Source organism: Mustela nivalis (assembly GCF_964662115.1).
Source record: "Mustela nivalis genome assembly, chromosome: 7".
In the NCBI taxonomy this organism is placed as follows: Eukaryota; Metazoa; Chordata; class Mammalia; order Carnivora; family Mustelidae; genus Mustela; species Mustela nivalis.
Window position 1 is genome coordinate 21688480 of NC_139026.1, and position 19580 is coordinate 21708059.

The following is a 19580-nucleotide window of genomic DNA, read 5'->3' on the forward strand; positions in this document are numbered from 1 at the left end:
CCGAAGGCAGAAGCCTTAACCCACTGAGCCACCCAGGCGCCCCTAATTAGTTGAATTTAAATAAAAAAGGACCCTACCCAAAAAAGTTGGTATATAATTCATGATAGGATGGGTGATACTGACCAATGTATTTTAATGTACTATTACTATGATGCCAAACTAAACATAACTTTCAACAAAATTTGAACTTTGAAGAGATCCCATTATTTTGAAGAATGCTTGGTCTTTAGTATAAATGACATTACACCATTAATTGTATAATGTGATAAATCACAACAACAATCATATTACAATAAGTAAATATATCAAAGTAACATGTACACACTAATTTATAAAATGTAGTATCAAATTTATTAAAAAACAAACAAAAAACTTAAATGGCTACAGAGAATGATTAAAACTAGAAGTGGATCTTAAAGAACCCCTAATTTGGGACACCTGGGTGGCTCAGTCAGTTAAGCGGCTGCCTTCATCTCAGGTCATGATTCCAGGGTCCTGGGATCGAGTCCCACATCAGGCTCACAGCTCAGTGGGGAGCCTGCTTCTCCCTTTTCCTGCTGCTCTCCCTGTTTGTGGTCACTCGCTCTTTCTGACAAATAAATAAAATAAAATCTTAAAAAAAGGAAGAAAAAAAAAGGAACCCCCAGTGAAGTTAGGAACCCTTATAGAGGCACCAAAACTGTGTAAGGAGCAAGGCGGGGAACAAGAAAATGGATACACAGTATCTATGTGGGATGGGATGTTGGTTCTTTCATGTCTCTTCTGCCATATCATACATATGTAACCAGACCCATCATTTCCCAGCTGTGCAAACTTCCAGTTTCTTAACCCCTCTGAGCATGAATTTCCTCATCTGTAATGAGACAGTAAGAAAATATCTACTTCATAGGATTATCACAAGGATTAAGTAAGTGAATACATGTCAAGGGCATAAAGCAGTATCTAGCACATGGTAAGCATACAAAAAGCATGGTTAAGTCTTGGGATGCCTGGGCGGCTCGGTGGGTTAAGGCCTCTGCCTTGGGTTTGGGTCATGATCCCAGGGGTCCTGGGATAGAGCCCTGAGTCCGGCTTTCTGCTCAGCGGGGACCCTGCTTCCCCTCCTCTCTCTGCCTGCCTCTCTGCCCACTTGTGATCTCTGACAAATGGATAAATAAAATCTTAAAAAAAAACACACACACACACAGTAGGTCTTTGATGCTATGTGCTTTCTAATTAATTATAGGATATATATTGCTTTAAGAGTCACTAATTTATATAAACTCACACAACTTCTTTGGGGAACATGAATGATGGAAAGAGAAAAGCACTTTCATGTTATGAACACAGCTCCATAATATACCTTGACAACATCTTTGCTTAATCTCAAAGCAAGACTAACAATGAGTGCCAGATATAAGTACTAAAGACAGTACAACCAGGGGAAAAAAAAGAAAGGGAGACTGAAAAAAGTATATTTACTAAATTACTGTATTGTAGAGTGGGAAAGGTGCCTTTGAAAGCTTCCCTAAGATGGTGAGTATAATGGCTATACACTGCTTATCCATGAACAAATGAGGAGTTGATTATGAAATGATTAGAAGCAAAACATAAAGGAGAAAACTAAAATGAGAACTAAAGCCCAAAAATCCATAAAAATCACCTAAGAAGTGTTATCAGGTATCTTACTGTTTGTGTTGTCTGAAAAGCATTTATTACAATGACAAAACTAGAGATTAATTACATTTTTATTATTGAATTATATTGTAAAGTCTACATCTACAATTTAATCAGGAAGAAATGCTTTGCATTTACATCAAGGACACATTTATTCTAGTGGAATAAAACAGACACAGACAAAAGACCACATACACATTAAAAGGGAAAAAAAAAAAAAAAGACTACATGTTTTACGTGGTCCTTCTTTTACTATTTTGGACCATACCTTTCTATTAGAAAACTGATCTTACATACATACAAGTTCAATTTATTTTCCCATATCTTTAAACAATAAACGAAGCTTCTCAGAATTTCTAATCAAAAAGAAAAGATAGAAAACTACGGGAAGTAAAATTTAGAAACAAGGAAAAAGCGTATTGCTATTACTGTACTGCAGAAAAAAGAGTAAAATGTGCCCCCTCTGTGGCTCATCTCAAAGAAACACTTTTACTCAGAGAGGCAAGCATTTCTGATCTAGGAGTAAGTTTCCCACTCTCTCATGGGACCAGAACTACAAAAGTTTCTGATCAATTGCAAAGTAAGTAAAAAATGTCTACAAAACATTTCAAAGTTAAACATCAGAATACAGCTAATGAAATCAAAATTGTGTGCTGGCCTAAATATACATATTAAGCTTTTTTCTTTTTAAAAAGTATTTTTTTTTTATTTCAGATGATATTTAAAATAACTTATATTTTTAGTGTGCTTTATGGTCAATGACTGTAAAGTTGAAATTCAAATGAGTAAGTTCAAATTTCTGTTTTACTTGATTCTACTAAAATTTCAATTACCTACACCTTTACTTAACCAAGTTATACATGAGGTAAGCTTTAGCTAAAAAATAAATCAACCACAAAGATAAGTTAACCATTTCAAGAGTACACAAAAATCATAATGCCCACTTCATATTGAGTTTATAAATTTATGTATTAACTACTTTGTATCTAAGAAAAGTTTACTGTGTAATTTTAAAGGAAACCCTTTTTGTACTTTTAAATCAAACTCTGTTGGAAAATGTAGGGCAAAGAAAAAAACCTGACAAATTTTTTTTTGGTAACAGAAGGCAATGCAAAAATGAATCAAAATGGAACTTCAGACCACTGTTTTAAAGTTTCTAACTTCTAAACAGACACACACTTATTTATCTAAAAAATATTTTGGTAGCAAATTGGATTGAGAGAACAAATGTTTTGCTGTAAATAAAAAGTACAAGTTTCCAATTACAGCCTTATAGCTAGCTAAACAGTTTCTAAAACATGTACAGCCAGCTAACAATTCTCTAAAACATGTGTATGTTGCACTAAAGATCCCTGCTAAAATATCAACAGCATTTAAATGGGTCTTACTGAAGTAGGACATTCATGATACTCGAAATCTTTTAAAAAGTGAGTACAATAGGACTACAATAATATTACTATTAATAAAAGTTACAGAAGAGATTATTGCTGTATGTTCCCCCATAAACACATCAAACCTGTGGCAGTTACAAAAAGTACAACCCAAGTTACTCTTTTTCTTACCAAATTTCATGTTTCACATATCTCTAAAGTTTTTATACAGCAGAGAATAATTCTTAAAATCTTTTCTGTAAGAATTTGAAGTATTTAAATGTGTAGCTTCACATTATACTACCATGTTTTGCCCTTCTTGTTTCCCCAAATACACAAAAACAATATACATTTTTCTCAAAAGTGAAATAAGATGTCCACATTAAAAAAATAAAGCCTACAAAAAAGTTCCAGAGCTAAAAAAGATTATTCATATGGCACGAAGTGATCTCCTACTAATCCAAAGTCCAAAACATTTAAATGAAGTCCATTTATATATATCCTGTTTGCTTTTCAATGGAATACTACTTTAATTGAGGTGAAATCACATTATTTTTAGTTCTCAAGTCAACAGGTGTACACAAAATTTTTTTTTATATAGTTATTAGTAAAAATAGGAGACCAAATTGAGTGTGCCAAAGAGATTTCATTCAGATGGATTTTCCAGAGTCATTACGAAGAAAATTAGTGAAGGGATTTCCTTGGTTGGTTTCCATAGCTTGATACACCAAAAACAAAAAAATGGCCACAACAACAAACAGCAAAATTTTTATCCACATGGGAATAGAGCGTCCCTTTTTTGTCTTTTCTGACTTGACATCTGCCAAGGGAACATACTTAGGAATATATTTAGATGAAAAAGATTCCTCCATCCTGAAATCACTGAGTTCTAATGGCCGGCCTGCAGCCCCTTTGATTGGTCTGCGGCAACTAGCACTGTTGGGAGTGAAAACAGGAAGAAAAAAAAATTTAGATAAAAGTCATGATTTAGATGTATAATATAAAATATAAAATGTCATTACCACTCCTAATTTCAAACACATTCTTGAGACAATAGTAGAAAACTGTCACATGTAAATAATGAGGTCAGCCTATTTAAAATCTCTAAACATTTTTCATTTAAAATGCTGGATGCTCACTCTATTAAAAAATAACTTTCAGAACATTGGTAAATATTCACTAAACTTGACTTCTTTTCAGGGCCAATATATTTAGGAGATAGAAGAAAAATAAGGTAGTTTGGTGGTGATTCTTTTAGTCAGGAAACAATTTAGCTCTTACCTAAAGTCTTTTCAATTAGAAAAGGGAAACCTTTAAGGAAAACAAGTATTTCTTCCTTACTATGAAAAATCAGAATTAGATAGTAGGCAAATAATTTGTAATATTTCAGCTTATCCAAGTTAATTTGAATCTGACTCAACTTTCAAGAATATGAACTAGTGACTTAAGAATTAAACTGCTCTCAAAAGAACAGTTTAATTTTGAGGACACAGGTACAATAAATAACTGTGTGAAGAATTAAAAAATTAAAATGCCCATTATATGCTAACCACACTTCAATTAAAAGTAAATAAATAAAAACGCCCTAGCAGAATACACTAATTCTTGTTTTAATGTATCTGAATACCTAATTCCTGTTGGTGTAGATGCTTCAAAGGGAAACATTTCCTTAAGAATATCCCTTTCTATTCTTCTTTCCTCTGTTTTTTCTCCCACCTAATAAGAAACAAACAACCACAAGTTAACATTTAGTGTAAGTGTGCAATTAAAACATAATTTAAAAAAAGTTTCAGAGAACAGATTGCATTCAAGTCTGCCCCAGCTGCCCTTTCTAAATTCATCATTACCTAAGTATCAATAAACTTCCAAAGCTCTCTTCAAATTTCTTCAATGTGGAGATATGTTAACGTGGTAATGGGGGATTACAACACATTCAACCAAGTTTAAGAAAAACCAAAACCAAAACAAACCCCACAAAACTAAAATTCAGTATAGCTAATATGGCAGCATTAAGTTCCCCCACTGGATTTTCCCATGCTTCTCATTAATATTAAGAGTACACTGTTTCTTCTGTTAAGAGTTTTTAATAAAATAAATGATCAAATATGGAGGATATCAAATTAACATAGTCAATTCAATCTTCCTAACTTAAAAAGCCATAAAATGATTTTTTAAACAACCTGATTGTTTTGCTGTTTACCATTAGCCTGGATCAAAACAACCTTTGGTAAAAATTCATTAAAATTATAATGCATCATGCAGTTAGTACTTTAAAGCTTAATTATAAGGAGTTAATCAATTCAAGCATCATACAAAGTCACTTTAAAGTCCCATTATTTGACCTTTCAGTGAAAGATAGTATAGCCTTCCCAACAGCCCAGTAACACTTTCAACCCACATCAATAACAAAGAGAAGATATTAGAAGCAGCACATAAATGAATATTCCCTTGAAAAGTAGAACTTAAGAGGCACACAGTAGCAAGCAGATAGTATTAGCTTATTATACTATATTAGTTACTTTTGATTGTCATTAATAAAAGTGTCTTTAAACACATACACCACACACACACACAAACACACCCCACCCAGTTAAGAAAGCTCTGCTCCCTCCCACTGCAAAAAAACAAATATAAAAAAATCTTCTCTTTAAAAGATCAATGATAGCATCGATCTAAATTTTATGCATTTACTTCAGCTCTTGTCAATGGTTTCTTTGGTGTTCTTCTGGGTATGTCTGAGAATTCAGTGATTGGCAGAATAGGAGCTGCATGCTTGAAATTTCCAGTCACCCTATTGACAACCTGCCAAGATTCAAATTATTCAGACTCAGAATTATCCAAACATAACAAAGACATGTAAAAAGAAAAAAAGATACTCTATTTCTGAACATTTGAGAACTTTCCCTTAATAAAAATTTAGGCAAAAGAACCTAGAAATGAACATATTCAGTGCTTCTCATATGAAGCCTTAGCACTCTAGATATTTTAGCAAAAAAGTTTCCTTATAATACTTAGAGGTAAGATTCTTGTACAAATTTATATATGTATATATCGTGGCTATACCAAAAAATTCTAAAAATCAGAATTATATGGGAAAATGAGTTTAAAAATATAATTGTTTAAAACACAAGTTTGAGATTTGCTGAAATTTACCACCTCCCCAATTCTAATTAAAGGGTAATTTACAAAGAATACCACTTGTATAGTTTATGAAACATATTTACTAAGGTTTCGTTGCTTGAAGCCATTATAGTTTCAGCTATGGGAGTACTCTCTGAAATTATTGCACCATCTATACGAAAATGTTCTGAAGTTTCCACCTGTTAGTTTGAAAACAAAACAAAAACAATAAATATAAAATAATCACTAAAACCCTACCGATCTGAAAACCCAATTCTAAGCAATAAGCCTTGCATCACCCTTTTTCTTGGAGTTCTTCTCGACCCTCTTGTGGATTCCCTAGTTAATGCCTGCAGAGGTCCGCCTTTTGAAGATCCACTTGTCCATTCAGTCTCAGTTATTCCAGCTTGAGAATAGCTCTATTCAAGCATCGACACATTAAAAAAGTCAGATTCTAACATCAAACACCTTAATAATGGCCATTAGCTAGTGCACTGAGAAGTCATAAAAAATCTCTAAATGCCATCTTTTGCAAACAATGCAATGCCCTCAAAATATTTCTAAAATGTATTGACTGAACCAATATGCAGGCATCGGAAGACACTTAGACTATGGTAAAACACATAGGAGCTCACAAATTGTAATAAAAGCAAGAAGAAAAAAAAGCACTTAAGTTATCACCAGCTCCTTTTGTGACTTGCTATTTGGCTCTCGTATCACAACTGCATCTCTTTGGCTGTCTAAACAAAAAGCAGGCTGATCATGACTTATAAGAAAGTCATTTATTGTAACAAGGCAGTTTCCTTTAAAAACAAAATAAAATTTTATAATTGTTAGCACAAATTAAACATTATCCTTTCCAAGTAGGATTATTTAAATAGCTTCAGTTTAAATTATAATCTACACACAGCTATCTGAACTTAAAAGTTCCCAGATGTCACTGACAACATTGAGCAACAAAATTAACAACAAAAATCTGGTGGTCACCTCTTTCACAAACTGGCAAGCCTGTAACATCAATGCCAAACCCAAGTGATTACCCACTTCTCACTACAGAAAGAGAGCGTTAGTGATGGGTCACTGGTATCTTCCAGTCCCAGACTCCTATCTCCCTGAGAAGGGAACTGATTTTTCTTCACTTAAAAAATAATTTAGTAGTCCTTACATAATAGCTTAAAAACCACTAGACTAATACTTCTCAAACTATAATATACATATTAATCATGTGGAGCTTTTGTTAAAATGTAGATTCTGATTCAGCAGCTCTGGGGTATGGCCTGAGATTCTGCATTCCAAGTAGCAATTTATTCAACTTTGAAGCCACTATTACCAAAGAAATTAACCAGAGATCATCCACCAATGATCAGTATTGTACTAGAGTGTGCGTATATTGTCGCTTCTGCTCTCAAGCTAGTATTTTATCTAAGTAACTGATTTTTTATATTCAAGTGAGTGCCTATTAATTTTTTTTAAAGATTTTATTTATTTATTTGACAGAGAGAGATCACAAGTAGGCAGAGAGGCAGGCAGAGAGAGAGGAGGAAGCAGGCTCCCTGCCGAGCAGAGAGCCTGATGAGGGACTTGATCCCAGGACCCTGAGATCATGACCTGAGCCGAAGGCAGCGGCTTAACCCACTGAGCCACCCAGGTGCCCATTTTTTTTTTTTTTTTAAAGATTTTGAGTGCCTATTAATTTTAAAGACAGATGTATTTCACTCTTATCCTGGGACAAGAACGCTTATCCAGTAAGAATGCTTATTTCATGGCAACATTACTACCAGAACAAGTTACAAACATAGTCTCATTCCTAATTTTGTATTTCTTTATATTTGGGATTTAACGTGTAAGAGTTTCTCTTTAACTCACAGTTGGAAACTCTGGGTTCCTTTTCCTGCTATCCATTAGGAAATATCTGCTGCACACAAATCTAAGGTCAAATCTGTTAAATTATATAGGAACAATAAATAGTTTTAATCAGAGGTTCTCAATCTGGCAGCACAATTATCAACTGGGAGCTTCTGAGAAATATCAAATGCCCCAAACCCTACTTTGGTCCAATTAAGTCAGAATCTCTTCTAGAGGGGCCTTGGGAATAGTTAATTTTTATAACTCCTGAGGGAATTCTAATGTGCAGCCAGCATTGAGAACACCTGGTTTAAGATCCTGTAACTGAATTGTGATGCATCTCAAAGTCAAGTATCTTCTTAAAACTACATTCAATTCTGTTTCCTCTTTCATAGTCAATTGCTCAGTGCCAGTAAAATTAATTAAAAGCACTATTTTAAAAATATTCTGGTTTGACAGCCTATCTGGTATTATTAGTATTTTGAAACTCTTCAAAGAATTAAAAACTACATTTAAAAAAAAAATTTATTTGACACAGAGAGAGAGGTCACAAGCAGGCAGAGAGGCAGGCAGAGAGAGAGGAGGAAGCATGTTCCCTGCTGAGCAGGGAACCGGATATAGGGCTTGATCCCAGGACTCTGGGATCATGACCTGAGCCGAAGGCAGAGGCTTAACCCACCGAGCCACCCAAGTGCCCCAAGATTTTGTTTATTTGAAAGAGGGGGGGGGGGCGCGCGAGGGAGCTCGCACAAGTCAGGGAAAGGGGCAAAGGGAGAGGGAGATACAGACTCCCCACTGAGGAAGACCCTGATATCATGACTTGAGCTGAAGACAGACACCAAATGACTGAGCCACCAAGGCACCCCTAAAAACTACATTTTTTTTTTATTAAATGATTTTTTTATTTATTTGAGAGAGTGAGCGAAAGCAAGAGAGCACAAGCAGGGGGAGTGGCAGAGGGAGGGGGAAAAATAGGCCCCCTACCGAGTGGGGAGCCCAATGAGGGGTTGATCCCAGGACTCTGGAATCAGAGTCACCCAGGCACCCCTATTTCTTGAAAGGGCCAATAAAACTGATAAAATATAAAGACCAGATATTTTATTTTTGTCCATGAAGGTGGGGATGAGGGGAAGTATCACTTCCTTAAAATTGGGTTTTCTACCAAATTCCACGATTTTCCATGTTATATTTTGAACAGAAATGAGCTCTTCACCAAAAATTTTACTAACATCTACTGAAACTATTATGGTTGATAAAAAATAACATGTTTATATTTATATTACTCATCTTTGACATTAAAATCAAGTTCCATTTAAAGATTCTTTTATTTTCTTCTATGGAAGGAAACACAAGAAATACATTGGTTGCCTGTGGGAATACCAAGGAAGGGGTGGGGAAAGCAACTTTTTACTATAAATCATTTATATTTCCTTTTGTCCAAGTTTATTGAAGTCTTTGGTTGAGGACTGTCAACTAGTTTTATTAGTTCTTTCACTATTATTATCTATTTAGAATTAATCACCTTCATAGAAAACTAATTGACACCTCTTCACACACCAGAAAAGATATTCTGAAGATTTTTTTCTACCAGAGTCCACTACAAACAAGTGAAAATTACTAACTGAAAAGAAATTCATTGCTATGTAAAATTAGTTCATGTGATGCTATATACTCTGTATCAAAAACTAACTGCAGCAAGATGTTCTGCAGCAACTCCCGTTAATTTATCAGGAAACCAAGAGGAGAAAGAAACAAAAACCTCACATTGCCTTTCAATAGGCAAAAAGGACAGTAGGCAGTTGAGGCACAAGAGAATGCAGGAGCTGGGCTATTAAAAGGTAGCTATAGATCTGTCAGTAAAAATATAAGCTCTGAACAAAATGTTCACATAAAACTAAGTTATAAAAAGAAACAGTATAATTAAAAGCCACTTTACTCTGAGGAACTACCAGTTTAGTAATGTGGTTAACTCATATTAATTTTTTTCTCTGAACAGTGTCCTATCCCTCCATTAGAGAAAGGTACAGTCATACATTGCTGGTAGGAATGCAAAAATGCTTCAACTCTTATGCAGGGGATTTGTATAGCATCTAGCAAAATTACCCAGTAATTTCAATTCTAGATTTCCTCAAGATAAATTGGCTAAAATATGAAAAGATACATGCAAACCGTTGTTCATCAATTCATCTTTGCATTACCTAAACATTATAACTGAAAATAATCCAAATACCCACTAGAAGGAAAACAGCTGAATAAAATACAGTACATCCATAAAATGCAAGGACATTCAGTGGTACAGAGCAATGAGGAAGATGGCTAGACTGTATTCTGATACAGAGTGACCTCCATGTTTAGATTACCAGAAAGGTAGAAATGTGCAAAGTTTATTGCCTTTTATGTAAGGAGGGAAGCAAAAATAAGTGTATAAATCTATGTATTTACTTATTGTTTTCAAAAAGAAATTAAGCCCAACATAACAGCAAGTTGCCTATAAATGGAAGGAACAAAGAAAAAAGCCAAATTTCTGACTCCATCTTATTTTGCCTAAATAAAAATATATATTCAATATTTGAAAAGTTATGAAAGAAAATTCACTCAAGTGATTTGAAGCACAGTGTTTTGATTTTATGCTCAAAACACAAAAACTGCAACCCCGCCCCCCACTGTCAAAACTGCCATTTAGCAGCCTTATGATCAAGAGCACTGTATTATGTTGAAACATCTATATAGTGGTAACTACATAAATCACATTATTTTAAGAACCAAGACACTCAGCATTAAGAGATATAGGCAGGACACCCAGAAGTTAGATAGCTTGCATTCATAAATTTGATGAACTCATGATTTATTTTCTCTTTCTAAAAAATAAGTACTCCTAGCTCTACCAGTAAAAATGCCTAGAAGCAATGACAACCCAGCAGAAATGACCAGCCTACCATGCAGATTGTAGGTAGCCTCCAAATAATATTTGCAATGAAAAGAATTAGGGTTCTTTGGGAAAAGGGCTGATTTGGTAAAAGGCAGGCACTATACATGAGCCTGGGACATCTTACTTTGGCAGAAAACAAGAAACTATCAAAGACAAACAGGGTCAATAAAATGACACAGGAACCAACACAGAACAAGAGGAACCTAATGGCTAAAGATGGCACAGTTTGAACATGGAAAAAGAATGATGAGGATAACTGGTCATAAATGAAATAGATAAAAACCATACTAGTTAAAAAAGATTTTATTGATCACCTTTCAAAGTGAGTAGGCTTTAATTTGAAAGCTGGCAAATTATGCTGGCTCTCCTGTGTGAATTTTATTTGAAGATAACTATGCAGGTCATGAGGGAAAAGTTCTCTTTAAAAGAATTCCAGTTACAGATGTAATGGAGTAAGAGAATGAGAAAAATCATTACCTTACAACCAAAATAGTAGATGTAGGCAATAATCATAAATGACAGTCATAACCATTAAATGAAAGGGTGATATGGGACTTTAAAATGGATGGATAGATCATGCTTTCAACACCTGAACCTACTAACTTAGTGTCATTTGCCTCATGTCAAAACCAGAACACCATTTATGAAGTATTTGTGCCAAAGAAACTGAACCTGAATCTAACCAATTCTCTAGATCTATGCTGTTCAACATGGTAACTACATGGTAACTACTAGCCATATGTAGCTAATTAAATTTAAGTAACATTAAAGTTATAGTTTCTATACCACACAAGCCACATTTCAAGTATTCAATAGCCACATGCTACCACAATGGACAGAAGATACAAAGAACACTTCTATCATCACAGAAAGGTCTGCTAACTACACAGCTCTACTATAGGTCTAACTCCAGTCTGCATGCGAAAGCACAGTTATAGAATAAGAGATTAAATGACACTTGAAGAAGCAATCCTCCAAATCCAGAATGTGGGAAATTTTTGAGAGAACTGACCTGGTCTCTTCACCAAATTAATAGAGGGGAAACTTGCAGTGGAGACAGCTATAGACTTACGAGATAAAAACAAAACAAAACAAATACCAAACAGTATGTGTAGCTTACTTGGATAATGATTTGAGTAATTTAATCATAAGAGATATTTCTGAAACTGGAGAAATTTGAATAGATTACACATGAAAGAATTATTAATTTTATTAGGTGTGATAGTGGCATTGTTGTTATATGTATGAATGAAACAGCTATCTTTTTGAGATATACACTGAAATACTGACATTTTAATGTGTGAAATGCTGTCAGAGATTCACTTTAATATATTCCAGCAAAAAAGCAAAACAGCAATACCAAAAGTAATTTAAAAAGCTGGAAGGTAGAGGTGAAAATGAAATAAGACCAGTAAAATGTTGAAACTTGTGAGGCTCTGAGACTAGAGGGTCACTGAACTCTTTCCTCCAATTTTCTTGATGTTTTTAAATTTTGTGAGGGCCATAATCATCTCCTAAATCTATTTACCCTGTCCTTCAGTTTGGATTCCCCAACTCAATTAAACCATCTATAATACCATCCTTCATCCTGGCTTTTAACCTATTATCTGATCAGTCCAGCATTCTTGATGGCACTATACCCTCCTGCCTTCATACTGTGGACTAAAATTCTCCATACTTGTCTATTTCATCGTCCTTCACTAGATTTTCTTAGTTTCTCTTGCTTTATTATTTCCTTATTCTTCAGCATGACCCTGGAGCTCTTCCCTACTAAATAAAAGGGCAATATCTTTATTCCAGTATTTGGTTCTATATTAAACAAAATCTTCCACTGAGTGCTCTATACATTCTCCATAATCACCAAGATTATTTCTAACAAAGAATTCTGAAATTCAACTTATCAAGTCATCAAACCCAGTTAGACATGGCTTAAGAAATCAAGAACTTACTCTGAGGATGCGTGGCTTTAAAATGACAAAGAGAAGATGGAAAAGATAAATAACCAACTAGACAAATCTTTCAAGCTAGACAAAATAAGGGTAAGGAAAATCACTCCTGGGATAGCTATCTTGTAAAGGTCAGCCAAATCAATGCTAGATTAGTCAATAATTTGTTCTCTGTAAATTAGTTCATTTATACCTGTGTTTATTAGTTCTCACTCACTTAGTTTCCTACACTTTCCTTTTGATAAACTGTATCTTGCCTCACCTACAATGAAAAAGATAAATTTTCACCTCAGATAAGGAAAGAAAAGTGTGGTCTTAGGAACAGACTAGCTTCAGAGTTGAGGGAAAAGTCACAGAAGACAAGCAAAAGTAAAAGCAAAGTTAGAAACATAAAGATTAAATATAAAGTCCTTCCTTTCCTTTAAAATAAAAAATGCTTAGGCATTTATTTCCACCTTTTAAAATATTTCCCTTAAAAGGCAGTATATGACTGGCCTTGAACCATGCTCAGCACAAAATCAAACACAAATGAGACATTTATTAAACACTTGCTTTTGCAGTAAGCACAGGCTACACTACTGACAAAAAACTGATTTCTAATGCCATTTAATGAACAATGGAATGAACACTTCATTGAGTACGCTGGAGTTTATTTAACCAAAGGCTAGGACACAAGCAAATTAGTGTTGTCAGATTACTTATACCTGAACACAGTGATCATAAAACTAAAGATACCTGATTGTGTTCAACTCTTCTTTGCTTGAGTGTTACTGGAGTCTTTGCTCTGCCCTTTAGTGGTTCTCTCTTCTCAAGCTTGAGCTCTATTTTAGAGTCTGGAAATAATATCGGAGAAACATTACTCTCTGAAATATACAATAAATTACAATGTCATCCTAACATTATTCTGGAAACTTGGCTTTAGGCATTCTAAAACCTATTGGTTATTACCTCAACAGATCATGACTATTCAACTGCAATATGTCTTTAAAAACTTTACTTTTCCATTATTTTATTCCAGTTTTGTTCATCTCCCCTACTCCATCTGTTCACTGCTTCTTCCTATTCTTCCCTTTTTCTGGGACTAATAGCCTAAAACATAAAGTGAATTCAAACTGCCCATGGAGGCTTTACACAAAAAAACTACTTGGATAAAGGAAGAGGCTATTAAAATACACAGTTGCTAATATTCTTTTGTTCATACAGTGCATTACTACTTTATAAACAAGGGTTAGTCATTAAAATTTGAAATACGAAAGAAAAAAGCTATAGGAACTTTAAGACTGAAAACACTGTATGGTATTAAGCCTCTAAAAAAAGTAATTGCAAAGACTTTGATACTTCAGTGTAGTTTAAAAGTCCTCACTTCTGTTTTGATGTGATTATAAAATCTGGGTACAACTAAGGAGGTAATAAAGAATCCTGATCACAGAAAGTAATACTCACAGGTCACTCCATAATAAAAGTAACATTTATTTGAAGAGAAGCCAGTGCATATATATTAATTAGCATTTCACCATAATGCTAACCAACTCAAATATATCTTTTTATAGTCTTCAATATTCTGTTCTCCTAGCCTTCATTTTTATCACCATTTGAAGAACTAGTTGGGGTTTTTTTTTTCTTTAAAGTAATGTCTAAACCCAAAATGGGGCTTGAATTCATGACCCCAAGAGTCCTATGTTCTACCGACTGAGCCTGCCATGCGCCCCTGAAGAGCTAGATTTTTAAAGACTTATAAAAGTTTCAGTTAAGTCCCACATTTTTGTCATCATTTATCATAGTATAGCAAAATTAATGTCTGTTGTGACTACTAAAACTTGTATTATCAAAAATTTAAGTTAGAGTACTTTCCTACCAAAGATAGAAATAGAGTTAATTCTTAAAAAGCTTAGCTTTTCATGAACTTGGTGCGCTGGTGCTAAAAAGTAGTCAGGACAGTTAGGTTTTACTATCTAGTCTAGTACTAGTCAGTCCAGAGTCTACTTGGAATTTTCTCCCAACTAGTAATTTTTACTATGTTAGTTCAAATAGTTCAATTTTACTTAGGATTAATGTATCAGCCCCACCCTTACCTCCCCAAATGTCTATTAATCTATTGATATATTTAAGTTTGTGACAACCTTTAGCATTATAAACCTTATGTTTTATTAATTCAAAATCTAAGAATGAGAAATCACAAAGCAAAGAACCCAATGGTAATTGAGCAGAAACTGATTAAACAAATAAAGTATCTGGTTATAGATTAATTCCTTTCAAATGTAAATTCCAACAGCCAATAAAAACATGGTCTTTAACAGAAGAAAAACCACACAAGAATAAGTAGAGTATTTTAAACTATACCATTGGAATCTCAAGCAAGTTTCAATGAAGAAATGGAAAGGAAACGTTCAAGAACAAATACCTAACTTGTTGCAACTCCAAGAATAAAACACACATACAACATGTTTCTGGAGACCACACGGAACTGTTCAAATTACAACTTTATTGAATTTGCAGAAGCATTCTACAGTAATACATTAGAAAAAGTCACATAGCACTTAGTAGGTACATGTATACATGTACATTCCAGAAGACATATGACAAAATTACTCCCAGGAAGATGCAAAGATGGACATGTATAGTAAAAATATAATAATTGCCAGGAGTACCAAAGGGACTGAACTTTGCTGATACTTAACACTACTATTTTCCATAAAAATACAAAGAAATTTGATTATTAAATGTTTCTATAGTTAGACTCATCTTACAATCATAGAAATGAAAACACAATATACTGCTTTATACAAAGGAATATGGTGTTTCTTAGGAATTTTTAAAAAATAGCTTAAATCTGCTTTTAGAATTTAGATTAAATCTAACCATCCATGAACCACAACATAACCTGAAATTATTAAAAAAAAAAAAAAAAAAGCCCCACTTTTCCAGTGTCTAGTTCATCTGACACACTACAGTGATAGTTAGAATGCACCATTCCACAATTACATGGTTTAAAGCAGTTATTTTGTAAGGTGTGGTCCATGAACTGTGTGATACCAGTCCTTGAAGAAATGAGACACTTGCACCAGAATGTAAACTGGCACAATGTTCTATCAATAAAAATTTCCCACAAAAATGAGCACTGTCATTCATCTAAAAAGTGTCTCTAGATTCAAATTCTGGTGCATATTTATCTGTGGATCAGTAACTGTCTATAGTATGGCACTTTGAATTTCATTGATCTAGAATATTATGAAGGAATACAGAAGGAAAAACAAACAAAAGTGAGAATAAAAGAAAAAAATTGTAGACAAGTTCCAGAAAGTGAAAAAATATATAGTAATATTTAAATCAGTGAAGACTCCACTTATATTCTAGCTATTAGCGTTTTCTTAGTCTTGGAGAATTGTAAAATCTTAGTAGGAAAGAATGAACTGCATGAGGCAAAAATGTGACCCAGAAATCTTTAAATTGTTTCTATCAGGCTTTTTCTATCTGTGCAACTGAAAAAATATAGGCAGTTCTATGTAGGCAAATAGTTTGATACTATAACTTGATGGGCAGAAGCTTGACTTCGAAAATAGCCCAATCTGGAGTCTAAAAAGATCTTCAAAATCTTGGCATAAAAGCACTTGAAATTCTTAGGGAAGCTGCTAAGCTCCCCGTATCAAAGATCAAATAGGTATTTTTATTCTTAACTTTATTAGCGTTTATTTCCACGCTTTTTAGTTACTTTACACACTTCTCCTCCAAATAATGTTCCACCTTTAAAGGGAGTAACCACCAGCTTATTCTTCGAAGCTGGATTAATTTTACAATCCTTCAGCCAGAGATAGCGGCGACCTAAAGTGGAAGATCCCATGCTATGGGCAGCCATCTTTACTTCATCAAATGCAGCTTCACAAAGAAATGAGGCTGTATCATATGTTTTGCTCAGAATCCCAAGTGCCTGGTGCAAATGACTAGGATCTGAGCTAAGAATTTGTGCAGCCTGACTAATGTCTGCCTGTAGAGCCCTAACTACAAAGGCAGTATGGGTTGCAATCTGCAATGCTGATGCTGCAGCTTCATATGTTCTACAAAGTACTAAGTCTAACTGTTTATCACAAGAGTCCGTGGAAGCTGCCTGAATACCTACTGGTGGAGTGGCTTCAGAAATAAACTCCAGTATTTCATCATCTACTTTTGGAACTGATAATATCTGTGTTGCCTCTCTGGAGGAAATTGGATACTTGCATGCCAATGAAGGCAGTTGTTTGTCAATTTGCTGCCACTCCTCTTCAATTACCTTTAAAATAGATTCATGGAAGGGAAAAGATAGTTCTGGGGCATCTGTATTCTCATGTTGTGACTGCTTAGACACTTCTATGCCTAAGGTAGTGAGTGAGTGAGAGACAACAGTTTTGGCAAAAGATGACATCAGTTCAGATCCAGGTGTATTTTGAAATGTCACAAAGGAACCTGAATCCTTTTCCTCTACTGACTTTTCACTGAGCCGAGGGAATTTTCGTGGAGGAGACAGGGACTCAGTGTCTTGATAATTAGATCGATCAATTCTCTTCCATCTGTTTTCTACATCCAGTGGGGCTGTAGAGTTTGAAGTCCCAGGTAAACTACCTACCCCACCCTGGACCAACAAAGAATTGACATAATCTCTGATTGCCTGAGCAAGTGGTGGAGAAATTACTTGTGATCTCTCAGACTCTTCTAGTGCTTTCCTTTCACTGGAGAGAACTGACTGATCTGAAACACGGGACCTCTCAGTACACAATGGTTGAATTCCACTTTTCTCTCCATGGTAAATGTTTTCTACTATATCTTTATAGCAAGTAGTGGTGGTTTCTTTAATCAGTGAAGGAGAAGCTGCAGCAGAGACCAACATGGCAGCGAGTTCATGCTGAGAAGATGCCGAAGAACTTTTCTCTAAACATCTATCATGGCTAGACTTGGAGGAAGTAAACAAATTCCCTCCAGAGGCTAACTTCTGCAATTGTTCCCTGCCAGGCAAGGTTGTGGCAATAAGAGGTTCCCTAGGTGGGTCTCCCTTAGAAGTATGAACTTTCTTAGCTGCCTGTAGTTCAGTCCTGCCCAAAGGAGGACGGGTGGAGATTTCAGGAAAAGAAATACCCTGAAAAAATCCACCAGAGGGAGTAGTTGGAAGTTCAGAAAAAGGAACAAAATCCCTAGTGGACTTCACTTTCTTGTGTTCTTTCTTCTTTCCTGTAGAGGCAAAAGAGGCAGGAAGTTTAAGCATTACTTGTGTTCAAGCTAATTTTATTCTTTGCCTCCTTGCTAACATAGTGCTGTTGAAGGAAAAGACTATATTTCATATTCTGAACAACCAATCAACACACTGTGCCCTGGCAGGCAGTGCTTATGAAGATATAAGTAATTTGAATCAAATTAAATAATCATGAAACTGACAAACAAGTTATATGAAATTAAAAAATTAAAAAGTATCAAGTTGTTCTTATTATAGAAAGGTCATTAATTTCACATACTATTTTCAAAAAATACTTAAATATTATGGTCAAATTTTCCTATAACAGTCCACTAAAAATATGTCAAAATATTTGCTTCATAGGTGCCCTGAAATCACATTATCTAGCAAAACTATAAATTTAAATATCAACAGAGAACAGAATATATGCCATATTATAAATACTACCACTATATACTAATCATAATAAACTGGACACATATGTAATCTATCAGTAGGATGAGATCTCAAAAGCAAGTGAAAAGATTTGGCATGCTATTTATATAGATTTTTTTAAAAGTTCAAAATAATATTATGTTTTAGATACATATAAAAAAGTATTTGGGGCGCCTATGTGGCTCAGTTGGTCAAGTATCTGACTCTTCATCTCAGCTCAAGTGTTGATCTCAGGATTGTGAATTCAAGCCCATAATGGGCTCCAGACTAGGCATGGAGCCTACTTTCAAAAAAAAGGTATTTAAAAATGGATTGGAAAGATTAGCAACAAATTACGGTGGTTGCTTCTGTGTTGATACTACTTGGAAAGGGTAAGTGGGGGAACTTAATCTTTATTTTTAATACTTTAGTCTTTTAGAAAAATGAAATTTGAATAAAAAAGGTACCTGGCAATTTTAGGTGACCAAAAAAAATCAGACATTTGTACATTTCTGTTTCTTAGAATTCTCAAAAGGTACTCAAATGAAATTACTTAGAGGATTACTGATGATATGAACAAAAGTTACATGTAACTTGGTAATATTTAAAATTTTATCTTCTTCATGGTTACTGTACCTTATGAGTCTGAAAAAAATTATATATATTTGACTAACATCATTTAAAATTTTACCTTCTTCATTGTCACTGTATCTGTCAGAGTCATTACTTCCATTCTGTCTTGTATTTTCTGCTGATGAAGAAATTGCTGGCAGAGGAGTAGATGATCTTGACTCTGTTCCCTGTTCCCTCAGTTTCAACAGTTTTTTCTCATACAGTTTCCTGGTTGTTCCTGTATTAAGGCAGAACTTGGTTTAGCATTTGTATTGTCTTGTTTAAGATCCTACTCACTGTCTTTAGCAACATTAAAATGTTATATTCACTCTTTCCTTTCCTACATGTAAGTGCTTTAAAAACTATATAAAGGATTCTTTTCTAAAATAGGTGTTTTTCTGAGATTTTAATACATGATTACAACAATGTTTCTTTTAGTAACATGAAATACATAGTAGATTGATATAAATCTTACTATAGATCACCTACTA

The 19580-nt window shown here is 34.4% G+C and overlaps 1 protein-coding gene across 5 annotated transcripts in view; it reads right to left on the reverse strand.

Annotated features, from left to right (window-relative positions):
• Positions 1–1709: 1709 nt before the first annotated feature.
• TMPO (thymopoietin) overlaps positions 1710–19580 on the reverse strand; it is a 29051-nt gene continuing 11180 nt past the window's right edge. The window contains exons 3-9 of one of the 5 annotated variants that reach the window (XM_082739230.1): positions 19169–19327; positions 13602–13699; positions 6446–6565; positions 6251–6346; positions 5718–5828; positions 4654–4742; positions 1710–3962 (exon numbers count right to left, since the gene is read on the reverse strand). In XM_082739230.1, the coding sequence (XP_082595356.1) occupies positions 3677–3962; positions 4654–4742; positions 5718–5828; positions 6251–6346; positions 6446–6565; positions 13602–13699; positions 19169–19327 (959 nt within the window). In that variant the 3' untranslated portion in view covers positions 1710–3676. Of the gene's footprint in view, positions 3963–4653; positions 4743–5717; positions 5829–6250; positions 6347–6445; positions 6566–13601; positions 13700–15310; positions 18063–19168; positions 19328–19580 lie in introns of those variants that run through there. The other 4 variants (XM_082739231.1, XM_082739232.1, XM_082739233.1 and 1 more) reach the window with 4 other exon arrangements.